Raw genomic sequence first — 20,275 nt, forward strand, 5'->3', positions numbered from 1 at the left:
TTAAGAGATTGCTGTATAAATAGACTTATTTTTGTTTATCCCATCTATTTTGAAGATTCAAGCAGCACTTACTATTGTGCTTTACAAATATTTATAATTTTCATAAAGTCCTTGAAGGTATCTAAGTAGATATCATCCCAATTGAATGGACATGGAAATACATGTACATAGGCAACGCGACTTCGAGCAAAATCAGAGATAATTTTTATAACAATACTGGAATTAGAACTATATGATCCTGTTTCCCAGACTCTAACTAAGACCAGAATGCTATAACTCATACAAAGCAAATATAGTCCATAATCTCTAAACCACTCAATTTTCTGAACGATACTTCAACATTCCACAGCTAATTCCTTCCTTTTTTTTTTTTTGTCTTTTTTTTTTTTTTTTAAAAACTTTCTGGTTTAATTCAAGGTTCTCTAATTTGATCTCCAAACCAGTCACAGTAAGGAGGAAGCGATAAAGCAGAATCCTCGTACTCATTACACTTTCTTACTTTAACTATCAGCTACCTATATAGAGCTTCCAAAGTAACAGAAATTAACCTATCCAAAAATTCTCCCAAAAGTTTTGCAGTGTCCTACTAGCCAGTCTCTTTATCACACAGAAAATTTGGAGAAATGTGTTAGAGGCAAATGTTCAGGCTATGAAACTGGCCCACTGCTTGGTATTTCTAGAACAGTGTTAGTTCTTCTGGTAGAAGGAAAATGCAGAATAATAAGCAATGCTATCCTCTTAATTGCAAGAAGTGGAACAAGATCCTATAGCCAGTTTAGCATAAGAGGAAATGTCTAAAAATTCATACCTCCCTGAGTTTTGAGTATTATTTTTCGTGTGCCTCCCATAGAATGGAATATGTAATTTTTCTCTTATGGACATGTTATTTCCAGTGAAACGCCTATGATATATAATTAATGACAATTTAAATAGTTATGGATAATAGCTTTAACATTATTAATGAAAATACTGGACAGTAAGTTATACTGTCCTATTCCCACTCCTTCCCTCCCCAGACATTCTGCAAACTGCAGACAACCTGAATTTTGTCCATCAAAATAATCCCAACACCTTATCATTCTATTTCAGGCAATTAAGCCAAATTCTTGAATTTCTATAGTTTCTGTATGAACACAGTAGGTACAGACGCGTGGGGTTTTTAAAATTCGTAAAAGAATGAAAGTGCCTTTGCAGAAAACATTTTAAGCAAGATAAGTGTCTCTCACACTAGCAGTAAAATTACAACTGAAAAATCCAAATGTAACTATGTATAAAGTGTCTTTCTTACAATTTATCCCAAAATTTTCTGTGATGAATACAAATACGGTGAAAATCAAGAAACAGGAGCAAGACAGAGATTCCTGAAAGCACAGATGTAAAAGATGTTTCAAACAAGATGTGAAAAACTTGACAAGTCAAGTCAAAGAAACTCAAAAAAACACTATCCCAGACAGGATTAACCACAGGAAAGCCACCGCTACAAGCCTGCACCAAATGAGCAGAAGCGTCTTGACAGGAAAGGAAGACAAGTATCTTCCAGTAAACTCACACCTAGTTTTTGAGACAAAGACTAACTTTGAATTGGATCCCAAATTAAAAAGGGACAACCAGAGCTGCTGGAGGGTGAAAATGGTATAAGCTTGGTATGGCACCGTACTCAACACACACATTCAAAAAGCGGAACTCCAGAGCGTTCTAAAAAGACGTTTTGCGAAGCACAATGGTAATGGTACGGTCAGAATTTCAAGTTAAGACAGAAGCACAACCAGAAGCTGCTGCATAAGAAGTGACACATTTGCTTACAGGACAAATGGAATGATGACACTGCAAATACAAACAGTGAAGGCAAAACAGTTCAGAGCTGAAAAGGGAAAATGAGATTACTGGTGTTGCATTTCAGGATTTTCTTACTGCTACAAACGCGTTTGAGAGATATTTCATCAAGAGAAGTGAAAAGGGACAAATCAGAGAACCATGTGGATCCCTTCCAGCCCTATTTTCCATTATTTCTAAGATCTGCTTTCAAAAGGAAAGTCAAATGCTTCCTAGAAGAGAAGTAAAATTTGCTACCAAGCACATTACAAAGGCACTCACCTTCCAGGTGGCCCATAGTCACCTCTGTCATAGGGTGGAGGTCGGCCATACGGGTCTGTCGGAGGTGGGCCCCGGCTGTCTGAAGTAGGTATGCCACTATTGGCAGGTGGGGGGAAGAAAGCTGGATTCACATGTGGTGCAGGTGGTGGAGCACCTGGAGGTGGCCCAGGGAGATGTGGAGGAGGAGCAAGAGTCAGGGGTGGGCCAAGAGGACCAGGTGGACGAGGGGGAAATGGACCTGGAGGTGGAGGTGGACCCTGCTGAGGTGGTGGTGGACCTGGTGGTGGCCCATAGCCTGGAACAGGTGGTGGAGGGCCTGGAGGAAGTGGCCCAAGTGGAGGCTGACCAAAGGGCTGTCCTGGAAACAGAACTGGTGGTGGTGGACGGTCACCACGATTAGGAGGTCCAGCTAATGGAGGTGGGAGGACTTGACCAGGAGGTGGAGGGCCTGGTGGGCCTGGTGGGCCAGGAGGACCTAAAGGTGGACGTGGGGGAGTTTGTCCAGCTAAAATATAAAAAAATAAAATAATTTTTTAAAAAACAGAGTTAAGAAATATAAAGAAATAAAAGACTTACCACAATAATTAAATTTTTTGCCTTTTTTTAATGCTTAAAAACAACCAAAAACTTGAAAACAACCCTCACTGAACAATTTGCAACTTACAGAAGACATGCATGGTTCCACTTTGGCTCCAGTAGCTTAGAAAACTTTTAACAGTTGCTTAACTAAAAATATCTAAAGAGAACAACATTAACTGGAAAACTGACAACCCACCCCACTCAATAATTTAATCACCTGCTATTCTTATCAACCCCCCAAAACACTTACAAAAACTAGAAAATATTGCACGCTACTTATATCTGCAACTAAGTCTTTCATATGGGGCATAAGATGGAATATATATTAAAAATATGGGCAAATCTATATTGCAGAAGGTAAATGCAGTATCCAAACGTACTTTTAGGTCCTCATCAGTGGTTTTTCAATTTGACCACATCCCTTTGCTTGTCAGTAGACAATCTACTACTGAATAACAGTTATTAAAAATACTTAAGCTGAAATGAGAACTACACTGCAGTGCAAGCCTGATTGTTTAACAGAGATTTCTCCCATATCAGATACCTGACTGAACATGAACACCTTCTCTTCACATCTGTGGTATTCTAAGTGCCACCTAACTGGCTTGTCAATGGGCATGAATCAAAACTGAATTTCTGATGATGTGCGAACTTGTAATGCAGTAAGAAAAAGAATTACTTTGCACTCTGCGACACAGGTATTCTCACCCCCATACAGCAGATCAGAAAATCTGAACTACGCTGCACTAAAAACAAGTCTGCTTGCTAACATGATCTTAATTTTTCCATACTTTGAAAATACATACACTGACACATTAGAAAGACTGTAGCTAAAAATGTTATTACGTTGCTATCAAATTTAGTAAGTAAAGCTCCCTGTTTGAATATCGACTAAGAAATACTGTAGAATCCTACAAACCAGCTGAGAACACTGATTATAGCACATTACTGGATTGTGTTGATCTTTGTAATTCCCCAAATAATGCCACATTAATACAAGAAAGCGCAAATTAACCTCTAAATCCACAAACGAATTACTGTACCTGGGAAAGGCGGTGGTGGCCCTCCTGGCCCTGCTGGTCCAGGGAATCTGTCTCCACCCGGAATGGCACCTGGAAAACGACCTCGCCCTCTATTACTAGGTGGAAATGCTGCTCGTGAGCTTCCTCCTGGGGGACCAGCTTTACCTTCTCCAGACATCTGGCCAGATTGTGTGGCTGCAAAAAGCCAAAAAGCAAAAGTGTGATTATTTGAATCAAAATAGGCTACAGCTTTTCAATTCTTGACCTGAAATTTTCTTCAGTGCTAAAGCACAATCTTATGAACATCAACTTGTTCCTCGGTAACCAAACCCAAAGCTATTTGGGGAGGAAAGAGTGCTTTGCTAAAATATGGCCATGGTCCAATACTCCCATACTGATGGAACAGCATCTGGGGAGACCATCAGTCCTTCCTTCAATGCAGCCCAAGGCCACAACAGAACATATTCACACATTAGGACTGGGATGCAGAAGACAAGGTGCTGGACGAAAGAACAACACAGAATTCCTTTTCTCCATTTTATCATAAGCACAGCTTAACCAGACATCAGAATTTAGTCCAATTTGTCTACTAATGTTAAATTTCTAAATGCTGATGTGTTTTAAAAAAATTAAATCTGCAAGAAGATGAGAAAGCTCTTCCAACTGTAAAACAAGAGTTTCACAAAGCTGCAACCTTCTTTCAGTGAGTGCTCTCTCCTGCTAAAACAAAAGATCTTCAGGTTTGGGTTTTTTTTTTAATTTTTACTTTTAAGACGATCATCTTTAAATAAATCTGCAACTTTATTCACCTTACTGGAAGTACTCTATAGCTACTTTAAACCTGTGTAGGAATTACGGGACGCTAAGAGAAAAACTATTAGAATAATCTCCTATTTTTCAAAGTCAGTACATGAGAAAAGCTTACTTTTCCTTGACTGCATCTCAAACTGACTCAGAAATTGTTTATTACACGGAGTCACAACAGGATTCTGCCCATGCAATTCTCTTTTAGGCAATAAATCCATCAGCTTTTTGGAGGATGCTTCTGATCCCACACCCACAAGGGCAAACCTGAAATAATGAAGAAAAAAAAATTACACCAGTTTTTCCTGTTTCTTGGTTACCCTGATGGACCACGAAAAAGGTTACACACAGTAAGCAAAAGAATACTTGAAAACAAAATACAGAGATTGTCTCACAGGTCTTAGCCCAGTTTTCAGAACGGATACAATAATTAATTCTAGGACATATTAAAACCACCACAAGTACAAGACGTATCAACATATATCACAACAAAGACAGCTTTTTGGTAGAGTATCAATATTCTATCTCTGAATTCATACGACCAAGTTATTATAAGCATTCACTATTTTCTCATTACTACTAAAGAGAGAGAAAGGCACATTCATGCAAGGAAGATTAAGTTGCCAGTGAAAAATACTAACTAAAATCAAGGAATAGACTCACAATGAAGATTGCCAACAAGATTTAACTCGCAAAATAACAAGACACACAATACTGTCATAAAAATTTATGCCTGAAATTTAAGCCATTAGTATGAAATTATATACCAAATCATTGTTGGATATCAATAAACAAAGATTATCAGTACTGACAGTTATGAAAATTGACTACCCTTTCCCCTTTTCCACCCTGCCAAGCTTCAGTCCATTTAGAGAAAAAACAAATGACAAGTTCTTACCCTTTAGACTGGCCATTAGCACGGTTTTCAAAAAATTTTATCTCCAAAATATCATTTACCCCCAGTGAATGAACTGCTTCAGTTAAGTCTTCATCGGTTGTCCACTGAAAAATATTTTTAATATTCAACTATGAAAGCTTATCTAAAACACCACGAAAAGGGCAACTATATTTGGTGTGAACTTGGTCAAGAGGAATATTTTATTCAGGCTGTCAGTATTTTCTGACTTTTGGAGAGCAGTCATTTATATCCTACAATTCTCAGAAAATTAATTTAAAAAACATACACACTTCCTCATTTGTTACACTGCACCAATCCCTCCACACAGTTTACCAGCTACAGTTTACCAAAGAAAAAACATTGTATTTCAGTGACACTTGTCTGCTGAGTGCACAAGGCTTCAACAGAACTATTTCAGTAACTAACTTTTTCAACACCCAAACCATTTTTTATCCCACTGATTCTACTATTTTTACACAAAAGTAAATTTTAAATGCCTCGTTAACTAGGTGCTCTTTATGAGAGCTTTGACGAATGAGAATTTAGTGAACTATATATTATTTTCACAAAAATAGCACGATTTCCAGACAAAAGAAGGGAAACTGAAACAGAAACTATGGTTAGAAACAACTGCTTCCAATTAACCATACCTACTTGCTGTAACTTCCTATTTATTACTATGTAACATTGAACAATTTCACTCATATCTGATGGTACAGTAGTAGACCAATACTTATAGTTTTCTTCTTACTTCTGTAACTCCATTACCTCTTTAAATTTCATATGGGAAGTGCAAATCATGCTTTTAAGATTCTAAACTACTTAGCTGCTCCCTCTCAAATCAATGCTTCTTTTAAAAATTCAACAAATTACTTTCCTGAGAGCTACACACAAGACAACCCACACAATAGCAACACTAAAGTAAATAAATGCACTTTTTGTGGATAACTTCACTTGTGAAGCCAAATAATGAGCAATAAGTACATATCACTGCACACTGGGCCACCCGCTTTAGGAATTGTGACACTTGACTTAGATGAGTTCAGCTAATTCATGTGCATTTTACCCATTCCATTCACGTATTTTGAAATGGTACAACTCTTAAGTCAACTGCTCCTTTACTTACCTATTAGCTCCTGAAATTAGGATACTGTAATAAGTAAAGAAAAGACACCTAAGCACCCATAAAGCATTCTTTTCCAGGCTTCGCAATAGTAAGAGATTCAGGTGGGAAAAAAACCTTGAATGAGAACTTTCCATGCATGGACTTGGAAGAACTTGACTTCAGGTAAACAGATACATAAACTCTAGTTAATTCAGCTATGGACCAGCTTTTGCACTTTGCTTAACTGCACTTTGTTTTAAAATGCCATAGTGCTAACAAAAGTAATTGTCTTAAGCACAACTGCCATTCAGTGAGTTATCCCAGACCTGTTACTCCTAGGACAGCAGAAATAAGCCTCAAGGCAAATACCTGAAAGCAGTTTTGTTCAAGAATCACTGGCCTGGAAGAAGGTGAAAAGTAATTTCAAGAAAATCCCAGAGAACCTTCCAGTTCCTTTTCAAACATAAAACTTCAGCAAGGGTTTACTAATAAATGGGTTAATTCACTAGCCCTAAAGTATCTGCAGGCAGAAAGTATTTGGTAGTTTAAGCTTGTTCTCTTTCATGCAGTTCTATGAAAACCTTAACAAGATGGTAACACAAACACTCCTTCATAATACTTCAAACACAGCAGGAAACTTTACAGCTCATATTTACTGAAGAGATCCTTGATTTTTTTAGATATTAAGACAGCTCCAGACAGGCTTACTAAATTTCAGATAAAAGGAAAAAATGAAAACAAACAAACAAAAACAACAAACCCACAAACAACCAAAACACACCACTTGCTTTGCTGTACTCTTAATATTCCATATAAACTAAGTTGTAAGCCAAAAGTATTTACAAAGAGCTACATTCATAATTTTAAAATTCCTGGCTACACCTAAATAGTAATAAGACACTTACCCAAGTAAGATTTCCAATGTACAAGGCAATTCTCTTGCCAGTATATGTATAGACAACATTTGGTGCAGCTCCTTTACCTACGTCATCCCCAACAGATGGTGGGAGAGAATCCATGTAATCACGATCTTCTGGGGCATCTCCATTATTTGCAGATGGAGAAATTACATCATCATATAAATCAATCTGATCATGTCCACCATATTCAGCTTCCTAAAATACAAAAAACACCTTGATTATATTTAACATTAAACACTCTTAAAACTTACTTGAAACAAAATGCTGTGATAACTGCCATGTTCCACAGACTTGGTGAGTCTGATATAACACCTACATAACATCCCTGCTGAAAAGCTAACCCCCAATTTCATCCACATTAAAAGTATATAAAATTCTTATGACTTCTATATCCTAAAGTGACAGGGAAAAAACAAACAAAAACAAAGATACCTCTGGCCGCTGTTTTGCACTGCAATACTTTTGCCCTTGTAATATAAACAGAAATCCAAAAACGCACAAGCCCTACTCCCAGAATTATAGACATTAGCAAGTGCAAGCAATGTGCAAACTGAGTCCAACATCCACTCTCAAGCAAATCTTTTTTCCATCAAAACATTTAACATAGTGAACAAACCAAGTTTCAACAAGACCCCCACTGACAAACACAATGCTTTATATTTCAGATTTCTACTGCATTCCTAACTTGATCTTTATATCCTCATTTACAGGGGGACCAGACAGGGACACAATTATATTTTGTTTCATTGAATTAAATAAAACTAGGGCTACAGAGAGACTATTCTACAGCATCACAGCTGCCTCAAACATTTTGGTTCAGAAAAGCACTGAGGTGTTTTGTAGTGAATCACTCCCTTCTCCCTTGGGCTGGTACAGGTTACAGGACAGTTCTGGCCAAGTGAAGCAGAATCCTTTCGGAAGGAATGGAAATGAGAGTTTCTTTCCAGAAGTTCTGCTTCATGTGCTCAACAACTGCATCCTAGCTCCTAAATGGGAACAAATAGGTCAAGATCAATCAGTCATGCTTCAGACAGCTTCGATTTGTAAGTGTGCTAGGAATATTTGGTCCAAAAGGCCAGACTAAATACAGTCTGAAGTAGACTATGCAAACAGTGTGTTAGGCTGACAGAGGGGCCTGAGCACCAACTGCCTTGATCTGCTGATTACCAAGCCATATTACTTTTTATTAGAGACAGCTATACTGTCATCACAGATGACAGACCATTAGGAGAAAGGTAAAATGTTGACTGTAAATCACAACAATCTCCTTAAAAACATGAAAAAAAACTTTTTAAAACAGTGTAACCTTAATCAGCAGGATTGCTTAATTCCAAACATGAATTAAGTTGGGTGCTATATATTTGCATTAAGGAACTATTTTTAAAACAAAGACTTTTGATAGTTGGCATTTTTCAGCGTAGACACTGTCATTCATCATATTTAATGGTGATAAACTCTGCAACAGGATGCTGCTACCCTCTTCTAGTATCCTAGCACCTACTTATGATAGACCAGCCCAATTTGTATGAAAAAGAGGCACTATTTACATTTCTGTTGACAGGAAGGCAGTAAGTTCTCAGTGAACAAGCAGTATTTAACATTAACCTTCAAAGCTTTTATATCTTGACTTTCACACGTGGCTTTGCCACTTGCGAAAGGTGAGACTTGAAAAGCCTGCAGAGGGTTCCTGGACTCTTCCACCCTGATCCAGAACAGTAACCCCCTCACCAGGTTTTGTTAGCAAGGCATATTTCAGCATTCAGCATCTTGTGAAAATGTCTCTAGAAACCCAAACAAGCATCCTCGATAGAATAGTTCAAGGTACCAGATATAGTAACTAGAGAGAATCAAGTTGGATTCCACAGAACACAGGCTGCAAAGTTAACAATCTTGATTGAAAACCCAACCTATCTACAGCAGCCATCAGATGATCCACTGTCTTGAAAATACTAACCCATTCATTATCAACTGCTACTCATACAGAGAAAGTATAATTAAATTAAAATAAAACAAAAGCAAAACACACACACACACACAAAAACAGATAACCTAAGTTTTGGCATTGTCAATCACGTAGATTTGATCCTCAGTAAACTGTACTGTCCCAATACACTCTAAACTTCAACTGAAAATTAATCTCTCTTAATGTGAGTTTATCATCATTAAATTAAGTAAGGGTTTCATATTTTCACCTCATCTCTCTTGTTCTCTGTCTCAGTTTGATTCCTCCTATCATCTTAGCTAATGAAAGCAGGCTCCAAGACCTGCCTGGGACAAGCTGCAACACGACATCTTACAGCAAGATTAAGGATGATGTCACAAGGCAATTTAAAAAATCCTCTACTAAACATGCAGTGATTCTAGTCATCTGTGTGTATGGATGATGACTTCAGGGAAGTAGAATTTAGTCTTGGTAGACAGATCCAAGCAGGCAGCCACCCGTCTTAGAGCAGTTGTACACTAACCTATCTCTCTGAAAAGGCTGAGGTCAGAATTGCCAAAATACCAGAGCAGGCAGCAGTCCACAGCTCTCCTGCACTTCCCTAGTGGCAAGAAACTCCTCTGAAACAGATCAAGTTTCTATCACAGAAACTTTCATGTCATGATTGAAGGAAGGAGAGAATTATTAGCACAGCATCATCTGCATATAATTTTGGGGGGGCCCAAAATGCCCAACAACCTAAGTGCCTTAATTTAAATCAACAAAGACGCAACAGAAAACCTGATGTTGTTCCCCATAATCTCTTCCTACATCATGCATGGAATTCATTCAGTTACCAGCCGTCAACAAGGTGTGTGGTTCGATGATTAAGAATGATCTGAGTCAGCAACTGCAAGTGCAGATGGAAGAGAGAGGTGTCTCAATGGCTGTTGCACAAGACCAAACAACCCTTCCTCCTTCACATGTATACCATGGAAACTTGCCTAAACACACTCTTCTTTCCTAGATGCAGAAGAGCATGAAAAAGAATACAGGAAGTGTTACTTCTCTAGTCTTAGCTATTTCAACAAATTTTCTGACCCAACCAGGAATTAGTTTTGACCTCTTCTGACTTTCTTAGTTAAGAGAAGACCATCAAGCATAAAGAGAAATTATTTCTGCTTGATTATAGTCATTCAAAATGTTACCAACATGTTAAGAAACAAAGTTAGCATCATTATTCCAGCCCCCCCTCCACAACTGACTCAGAGTAGCAAGACATTTCAAAAGCCCATGTTTTAACTTGAGTACTGTCTGAAATACTAGATCATTTGCTCTGGAAAATCAGGACTGAAATACCACAGCCTGTGCTATTAAGTGGGACTGGATGAATCAAAAGGGTACTCAAAAGAAGCTCTCAAAGATTGATGCCAGACTAGCTATTAACTTCCAGTTACTACACCCTTCCTCAGTATTTTGTATTTCAATTACTGTTTGCAGTATTTTGCAACGTTCGCATATGAAAGCCATAAACACATGGAACATCATGGTCATGTCCAGAAGGGACAAATTAAGAGTGTTTTGGTTTTTTTTTCAAACTTAGCAGCCATACTCCTCTGAGTTGCAGAGAACTGGTCAAGAAAAAGCAAATTATCCAGCTTCTCCCTTAACACTTTAAAAATTCAAGTTACAATATATGTGGCCAAAACCTCTAAATGCTTGTTAGCATCCTAACTTTTAATAAAAAGTTTGTATGTCCTGAAGAACAAGTTAAAGAGATAAGCAAAAAAATACTTCTGGTCTCAATTAGCTGTCTGTACACACAGATTGGAACCTTTAACAGAACAGCGGGCCTTTGATGTTTCTAAAATAGCACACACTGCCTGTGGCAGAAACATCCACCACAGTAGAGAAGTTTGCTAGGCCATAAGATTCACATTTATTCTTTAAGCCCAAAGGCCCTCAGCTCTACAACTGGCATACCACTAAAATTTAAGCAATCTGATCCCTTGCCAAATAGAGTAACTAAAAATTCACGAGTAGTCAAAAGCATACATTAAATATAAGTAGCGCTGCTGTTTGCATTAGAATGAAGCAAAGAGGCATCAGATGAGATGGTCTCAGGTTTCCTTTGTAGTTTTATATTTGCAAATATACAAAGGTTATCTCTTTCCCAGGCCCCTTTCAGCAGACCAACAGTACTGACGAAATTCATGTGCAATAAGGTATTGCACATTTTATAATAAATGCAAGTCTGCCAGTTTATGATTTTTATGACCTGGACAGCTCTGCCCATCTGAGGGGAAATTTATTATACCACAATGTGTACATCACCTTCCATAATGACTTGACTGTCTTCCTGATATAAAGGCCATTTAAAACAGCTTGTTTTATGTGGTAATTAAATGCTAGCTTTTATTATTAATTACACAAAAATATTTTTCTCTCTGCGTTCTAGACAAGAAATCAAGAGAGTAACTAACATATTCCTAAGAATCTGTAGCCACAGAGGTTTCCAGGTAATTAGCCTCTTAGCTGGTTACTACATCTAAATCACTTTAATTATCCAGTTACAAAATACAAAGTCAAAGCTCTTTCATTTCTAATTTGTTAGTATTTAAATATCAAACTAGAACACTACGGGCATGTTTAGACATATCCACAACACAACTATGCGAGTGTACTCATTACAGTATAAACTAAAGCAAGCACTTTTTCCATAGCATTAAAATAAGAGATCCTTCTGACCAAGCAGAGGATACGAAACCATGTAAAATTTCCCATATGTATACATACAAAATTTATTTTAGTGCATAAGATGACAGTAAATTACAATGCATAATAAAAGCAGTTTTTTACCATTTAATTATGTGCACGTGAAAGAAGAAAAAAAAAGTGGGAAATGTAAAGTTTATTAGAGCATCAGAGAACTTGATGGTTCACATTGTTAGGACTGCAGGAAAGTAACACAGTGTACTGGCCAAAGTTGCAGGCAACCTTGAGACCCAAGCTGGCTTCATGCACAGGCTCCTCGTTATCTTTCTATCATGCATGGATATACTCAGGTTTCATGTACAGAGACATCCCAAAATCTGGTAAAGTGATCCGTCTGTGGTCTTCTGGCATCAAGAGAATGCCAGCGTCAGCCACTTGTATGCAGATAATGCATTTCTCATGTGCAGCACATTATCTCTCATTCTTGAAGAGCAAGAGGTACAATGTGTAGGGCGATGGCCAAAGTAAAATATACCATGCGATACTTATTTCTTACAGGTCACAAGCAATGCATGCAGGAAGCATTAAATTTACTTTAATTTAATGTACTTTAAAACAAGACTTTCAATACGAAAGATCGTTGGATGGGGAAGCCAGCCTAAAAGAAGAAAATGGAAAATGACTCAACCAAGTTCTTAAAACAAAAAGAGGAAAGCACAATTAAAACAAACAAACAAACAAACAAACAACAACACACAAACAAAAAAAAAAAGTGGGAGCCAACTTCAGTAAGGCTGTAAGCCTAAGTACAAAGAATACAATTCTGATGAACAGTAAGTCAACGAACGGGTAAGAGGCAACACAGACTAGTTTTGATGAGCTCCAGATGGAATGGGAAAGATGCACTTTCACTAAAAAGATCTGACTTCAAGTCAAGTGAGCCAGCTCACTGCAACCAAGACAGTTCTCAGTTGTCATCCATCTTTGCCAGCGTGTAAATCCATGGCTCTGTGGTCATTATTTCACCCTTACAACCTATGGTTCATTTAGCGCTAATCAAGCAGAACATCCCTCTCCTTGTTCTCCTGGAAAAAGACTTTAAAAATATCCGAGAAAAGCCTCAAGGATGAGTACCTTGAGGCCCAGAACAAGACAAAACAAGGAAGGGAAGCTCATCCAGCTTCTAGTCTTGAATGACACACTTGCTACAGATGCAAACAAAAGTTTTGTCCCAGCTTGGGTATAAATACAGTTATACTGTACCCAGAAGAACAACAAAACTACACAGTATATTTTTCAGTCCCTGCTTACTGATAAAACTAATGGAAAGTTTGGTTCCTATAGTCCAACTCAAATCAATATTGGCAGGTCAAATTAACATAGTACAACAACAAAAAAAAATAGCTTAGTGCTTTACACATAAAGCTATTTTTTTCTTACAAATATGTGTTCCATAAAATGCCTGCTACATAAAAAAAATAATAATGCAAATCACTTTCTCCCTACAGCATTTTGTCAATTGTCATCTTCAGCTATCCACAGATATGCAGAACCATGGTCGCCTTATCAATTTAAGCTGTCATCTTCAAATCAGAAACAGTAATTCACAAATAGAAGCTTCTAGATGTCAGAATTAAAATAGTAAGTAATACTGTAGACAGTAACAACCAGCCTTCTTTTGTGCTTTACAGAGGGAAACAGGAAAGTGCAGAGGTGTCAGTCTCTCCCAGTAAAACTTTCTATTTTTAAGTAATATAGTTCAACTGATCAGGTCCTGAGGCAAAATGAAAGCCACAAAAAACAAAGAGCAAAATGTTGGGGGGAAAAAAAAAAGAAAAACAATCTGCATGAGCTAAGGGAAAAGGGGCACTAGCCTCTTCTCACTTTTCTGCCCTATATTTTTGCAATGTTCACAAACTGAGACTGCAGAAACACAGACGTAGCAGGACAGCAACTGTAGTGAATACAGTGAAAAGAGCAAAGGTTCTTCTGACTCCTGGAATAAGCAACACCAAATTATCACAAGTCTCTCATGTGTACCACCATCCTTCCATGCATCGTGGCTACATAGAATTCTGACATTAACCATAACCTGAGTAGACCAGAAGCATGTGAGTGAAACAGAATCCCCATCACTTTTGTTCTGGCAGCATCTCTCTGCACAATACTCATAGCACAACACCATTCTATGCAGAGGGCTTCTGCACACAGGAATGTACATAAACACGACTGCATTCAAATGAGGTTTTTTCCTGAAAGACTTGACTTGTTATCAGTGTTTTACCTGGAACTGATCAAAACAAAACCAAGTTATTAAAAAAACTGAAGAGATGTACTCTCATGCTAAATGGTATTTGTGCTACGGTTCATCCCCATTTAAATTCATGTAATGGGTCTTCAACTGTAAGGGAGAAACTTTCATAGGTAGACAAACTAAGAGCAACTCAGTCCTCTGCATCATCTACTCTATAGTTTGGTATTCTTTTACAGTATACCTTTCTGAGATTACTTCTGAATTGCTCTATCAGTAGATATTTAAAGAATTAAAGTTTCCTGAGATCGTTATAAGTTGCTATCCAAATTAACTGTGACTTCCATAACTTATTACCTATCTCGCAGTAAACGTGTGAGTGCAGTTGTTCTCGGTTATTTATGTTCTAGGGCAGGAACAATGCAATCTGGGGCAACACGATCCGGAGAAGTGCAAGAGTCACAAACAGGACAGATGGCACACAAAACCAGTATGATCATCAGGTTTTAGGTTTTGGTAGGAAAGCAGGCACAAAGCTTTTTGGAAAAAATAAGGGGTAAAAAAACCCCCCAAAACCAACAAAAAAAACTAGAAAAGTGGACTGCTTGTAATACAAGGAAGTTCTGTTTATTTCACCCTCACCTCCTTACCAAAATAGAGCTCCTCCTCTAAAGAAGGGCTGCGTAACTTTTAACTAGTGGAGAACAACGATTATAAATAAATAAATTAATTTAAAAAGAAGATAGTTTCTCCAAGGCTGCAAGAATAAAGCTGCACTAGTTCCGCCTCCCCCGCAGAGATCGACGGAGAAACCGCTACCGCTCGGCGGCTTTTTTCCCCCGTTCGCGAACAATGGCTGTATTTCCCCTCGGCCGCCGGGAAGGAGCTGCTCCCCGCTCCGCATCCGGGAGGGCCCCGTCCACTGCGGGCGGCCCCGCGCCGCGGCAGGAGCGGGATCCGGAACCGCTCCTGCGCGGGCACTTGAGAGGAAAGGAGGAGGGAGGGAGGGCGGCCGCTCGCCCCGGCGCACCGCGGCCCCTCTCGCTCCCCGCCCGCCTCCCCTCACAGGCCGCGGCCGGGCGGCGCTCCCCGAGGGGCCCCGCGGGCGGGGACGGGCCCGAGGCGCGGCCTGTCCCCCGCGCAGCGTGCGGCGGCGGGAAGGCCCGGCGGCGGAGCCGGCCGAACAATGGCGGCGTCAACGGCGCGGCCGCCGCGCTGAGGGCCCTGCAGGCGGCGCGGCGGCGAAGGCGGGCGAGGGAAGGGAAAGGCGGGGAGGGGCCGCGCCGGGCCCGCCGGCCGCGCGTACCTGGTTGAATTCCTCGCCCACATCGGCGTAGATGTCGATGTGGTCCACGCCGTCCGCCATGATCCCGCCCGGCCGCGCCTCGGGCCGCCGCCAACCGCGCCCGGCTCCGGAGCCGCCGCCGCCGGGAGGGGGGAGGGAGAGAGGCACGGAGCGAGAGAGGGGGCGGGACACGGGCCGTCACTTCCGCGCGGGGAGGGGGAGGCTTCCGGCGGCCGCAGAAGTGGCGGCTGCCCGCGGGGTAAGGGTCGGTCCTGCTCCTCTCCGCTCCGCCCCGCCGGGGCCGCCCCAGGGCTGCTCCCGGTGTTTGCGGCTCACGGTTCGCTGCTTCCCGCCCCGCCTCTGCCGTTCCCTGCGTGGCCATGTTGGGCCGCGGGCTCGTAGCTCCCCAGCAGGCGGGAGCAGCGCGGGTGCCGCTGTGCGCCGCGGGTGTGGGGGGTACGCGGCTGCCCGGGCCTCTTCTGTCTGCGGGGATGGGGCTCATGCTGGGAGCTCACTCGTGTTTTTATCGCGGCCTCAGCTCCGAGGAAAGTGCTGCCCAGCGGAGGGAAAGTGTGTTGATTGCTTAATAGCCGAGGACTTTAATTAATGTCTGTAAAGCGGAGCAGAGTGTTACATCTGTGAGGACAGGCTGAGAGTTGGGGTTGTTCAGCCTGGAGAAGAGAAGGGTCCAGGGACACCTTATTGTGGCCTTTCAGTGCATAAAAGGGGCCTGTAAGAAAGATGGGGACAGACTTTTTAGTGGGGCCTGTTGTGATAGGACAAGGGGTCCTATCACAGTTTTAAACTAAAAGGGGAGATTCAGACCAGATATGAGGGAGAAATGTTATACACTGAGGATGGTGAAACACTGGCCCAGGTTGCCCAGAGAGGTGGTAGATGCCCCATCCCTGGAGACATCCGAGCCCGGGCTGACGGGGCTCTAAGCAACCTGATCTAGTTGAAGATGTCCCTGCTCATGGCAGGGGGTTGGACTAGATGAGCTTTGGAGGTCCCTTCCAACCCAAACTGTTCTGTGATGCTATGATCATCACACGAGGAGTGCACACACTGGTCTCAGGAGCACTCCATACTGTGCAGAAAGGACATGAACAAGCACACACTGTTCTGTGTTTATCTAGACTCCAAAATACTCCGCTGTTGCAGAGCTCAGTTTTAACATCACAAAGAAAATTAGCATTGAATAGCATTGTTTTTTTCATGCACTCAGATCTGTTAGGATTGCAAAGGCAGCTTTGGATTATTTTTGGATGAATGTTCCTGTTACTCAGATCCACATTTAAGCTCCAGTTGATTTCAAAACCAGTGAGTGTCTCCTGGAGCATAACGAGAAATGTGCCTGATGTTTGACACCGCAGATTATGTTCTGTGTTGTACATTATGTTGCACATCCAAAAATAAAGCTGTTTTTTTGCCTGACAATAAGAAGCTTGGCTTTCTCTGGCTGAATTAGAATAATGTAAAAACATCATTGCGATGAATAAAAATGCTAAGAGTTATTTTTAGCTTGACACTGAATTTATTTTTCCATGACTGGGAGAACTTCCCAGTTCCTGGATCAGCATCCATGTCCCAAACTGTCCTGACTTCACATTAGTTCCAGGACTTGGGTGCAGACCATCCCTGTCCCCCTTGCTGCCCCCACATTGTAGTCTCCACTGGAAGGAAAGATGAACAGAGTGGAAACGAGCTGAAAAATCAGAGAACCACAACAAGGGATATGCTGTGGAGCATGCCTGCTGACAGTCCAGATCTACCTCGGGCATGGAGATGCTGGGGCGTTATTCCTGGAGTTCTTATCTGGCTTGTGTCATGTTAACAGTTATTCACTGCAGACCTTGTGTCATTCCTGGTATTAATGGAAGCCAGAAATTCTGTAACTGAGTCTGGTTTCCATTCCATTGCAGTTTCCTGGTTAGAGAAACTAGCAGATCTCTCACCCTTCAGAAAAGTTCAGAGCATCACCTGAAAAAAACATTTTAGAGATGATAATCAAGAACAAACAAATAGCCTTAATTGAACTTCTAGTGTTGGTTACAATTATGATTGACAATACTGTGTTTGATCACCGGTTAAAAGTACAAGTTCCTATCTATGAATGCACAAGTCACGTGAATTAAGTGATTCATTGGTTTTGCAAGGAAGATTCACTGCTGATTACAGTTGAAGTATTGGGATCTAATTGAGTTCATGTATTTATTTAATGATGAACTGATTTAGTGACTAGTCTTCTACACAACAAAGTGAAGCGCTGTGGCACTGAACGAAGTTGGTGAAGTCAAGAAAACTTAGCCCTTACTACCTGAGTGAGCTCACAAAAATTCACAGGAGAGTTCGCAGGTTGTGTGCAGGTGACTGTTTTGTATGCATCTGAATATCTTAAAGTTATACATGGATTGTAGTGGTGCTTAAAAGGGCAAATGAATGAAATATGAATGAGAAAGTCGTTATAGTCACCTCAGAAACCACCCCGGGGATTGCCACTAGCATTTAAAGGGCCCCGCTGGGGGTCTTTGAAGAGGAAAAGATGTGGCCTCTTCTTTGCTCTGTAAGATAATGAAGGGAGATCAGAAAATCCCTTAGACCCTCAGCCCGCTGTTGTGTTTTGTGCTCAGGAGGCTTTTCCACTTCGGAGCCTTGCTAAATAGTCGGACTGGCTAGATTTAGTGCTCAGGGGCACTTGCAGAAGAGGCTATGATCATTTTTGTTCTTGTGTAAATGTCATTAAGCAAATTCTGTAAACAGTGCAGGAGACTAAATATTACGCAAGCTATTCTATTTACTTTTTGCTGTGTTTTCGTTCTTTTCACCATTAGACCTACTAAATATATCTTTATCTTTCTTGTGAGCAGCAATAGCTTCTTTGTGGTCTATTATCTCGCTATGGAGCATTGTAGGAGTTGATCCACTCCAGTTAAAATATTAATGCTTCATGTTTTGCACACATCAAGATTATTTAGACTGTTTGTTGCCTTCACCTGGAAAAATTCAGAAAGCCAAGGTGGAGTATGAGCTAAAATAGAAGTGCTGTCATGAGAGAAAGAGTTATTGGTGCTACAGTTTGGTCTGGGAGAAGGGTCCTGGTAAGGGTTGTTTGGGACAGCAGAAGCCACAAGCTGTGAAGTAATTGCACACCTTCCAAAGCCACAGCCCAGCAGGAGAATGTTGGGGAATGGCTTAAGGACAAAGGACATGGGTCTACAGAGCAGTTGTATGAGCAGAGCCTGCTCTGAAAGCCTTAGCATAAGTAGCAAGACTAGGCTGCAGTGGAAACTACTGACTGCATCAGCAGAATTGGCAAGGACACTGCGACCTTGACAGAGTTTCATAAAAAACTTTAAGGACGTAAGAGCACAGGAACGTGGAACATGCATAGCTAGTAAACTGCAAGTAGGAGGACCATGCAAATGTGCCTGTTAGAGCTTAAGGCAATTAGTGAGTGACAAGTAGGCATAATTATTGTAGACTGTATAGGTATGCGCTGTTTGAACTAATAAAGTGAACTATGCTCTGTCACTCACATTGAGTTGTCTCAGCTTGTTCCTCCGCTGCTCACAAGTGGTGCCCGAACAGGGACCTGAACGTCCCTACTCAGAGCAGCGGATGCAGAAGGCACCGGTAGCAGCGACCGGGGGGCCAAGATCGACCGAACGCTGACAAACACGGCGTGTCGACCCAAAAAGCCTGGACCATCCTGAAGGGGTTCACCGTCTGCAGGGGCTGCTGGAAAGGCTGCAACGAATATAACGAGAAAAGTTGACGTGTTGCCTTAATCAAGGAGCGTAGAAGTGCCGGCAACATGGATCTTGAGGTAGCCCTAGATTTATTACAGCACTTTTTAGAAAAGCGGGGTGTAGATTGTATTAAGCAATTGTTGGGGTTAGTCGCATTAGGAAGGGTGAAGGGGTGTTTTCAAAACCCTGATTCACTTTTTGATGTCAGCGAATGGCGAAAGTTAGGTGATGTGTTATGGGATATGGTAATAGATGAGGATAAATCTGCAAAAAAACTTATGAAGCCGTGGCGTGAAGTAGTCAATAACATTAAACGATATCAATTAGAGAAGAATTTAGCAGCCATAGCCACTGAACGCTTAGGGGGTGATACACCCACGGCAGGCTGCTTGTCTATTGGAAACGATCATATTCCTGTGCCTGCTACTGGGTGTCCTATCCTAGTGAGTTGCGATGTAAAGGGGTTGAATGCAGGGCCACCTCCAGTGCCCCCACGATCCAATGGCTGCCCTGTAGAACCCTCTGCCCCCCCCCATTCCCTGAGGCAGAGGAGGAAGAACTGGAGTATTCCCCAAGCAAGATAAGAGAGGGTACTAATAAAGATACAGTTCCAGTTTCCATGGGTCATCCCAAAATGACCCCTGTAAATTGGAAAAAGATCATGAGGCAGGCAGCAGAAGAGAAACAATTCGACGTTGCTAGTAGCATTTCTGAGTGTCTTTCATTCTCAGTAAGGTATGAGGTAGGGAACAACGGGGAGCTGTATGGCACGCATAACACATTGGATTTGAAATTGTTATCTCAACTAAGGAGTACAGTGATTGAGTCCAAATTACATGGTGAGCCCACAAAGCAATTATTAAATTATATATGGGGAGGAACTCTTTTGTGTCAGGAGGATATCAAAGGAATTGTTAGAATGATTATGA

At 41.0% G+C, this 20,275-nt stretch overlaps 1 protein-coding gene across 5 annotated transcripts in view; it reads right to left on the bottom strand.

Annotated features, from left to right (window-relative positions):
- Positions 1 to 15,782, bottom strand: part of CPSF6 (cleavage and polyadenylation specific factor 6) — a gene marked incomplete at its 3' end in the record, with an annotated part of 29,356 nt that extends 13,574 nt beyond the window's left edge. The window contains exons 1-7 of one of the 5 annotated variants that reach the window (XM_082042986.1): positions 15,616 to 15,779; positions 7,408 to 7,617; positions 5,398 to 5,501; positions 4,621 to 4,766; positions 3,717 to 3,890; positions 2,095 to 2,599; positions 809 to 901 (exon numbers count right to left, since the gene is read on the bottom strand). In XM_082042986.1, the coding sequence (XP_081899112.1) occupies positions 809 to 901; positions 2,095 to 2,599; positions 3,717 to 3,890; positions 4,621 to 4,766; positions 5,398 to 5,501; positions 7,408 to 7,617; positions 15,616 to 15,675 (1,292 nt within the window). In that variant the 5' untranslated portion in view covers positions 15,676 to 15,779. Of the gene's footprint in view, positions 1 to 808; positions 902 to 2,094; positions 2,600 to 3,716; positions 3,891 to 4,620; positions 4,767 to 5,397; positions 5,502 to 7,407; positions 7,618 to 15,615 lie in introns of all 5 variants that reach the window. The other 4 variants (XM_082042987.1, XM_082042990.1, XM_082042988.1 and 1 more) reach the window with 4 other exon arrangements.
- Positions 15,783 to 20,275: the final 4,493 nt, after the last annotated feature.

This window comes from Streptopelia decaocto (assembly GCF_964273445.1).
Source record: "Streptopelia decaocto genome assembly, chromosome: 1".
Classification (NCBI taxonomy): Eukaryota; Metazoa; Chordata; class Aves; order Columbiformes; family Columbidae; genus Streptopelia; species Streptopelia decaocto.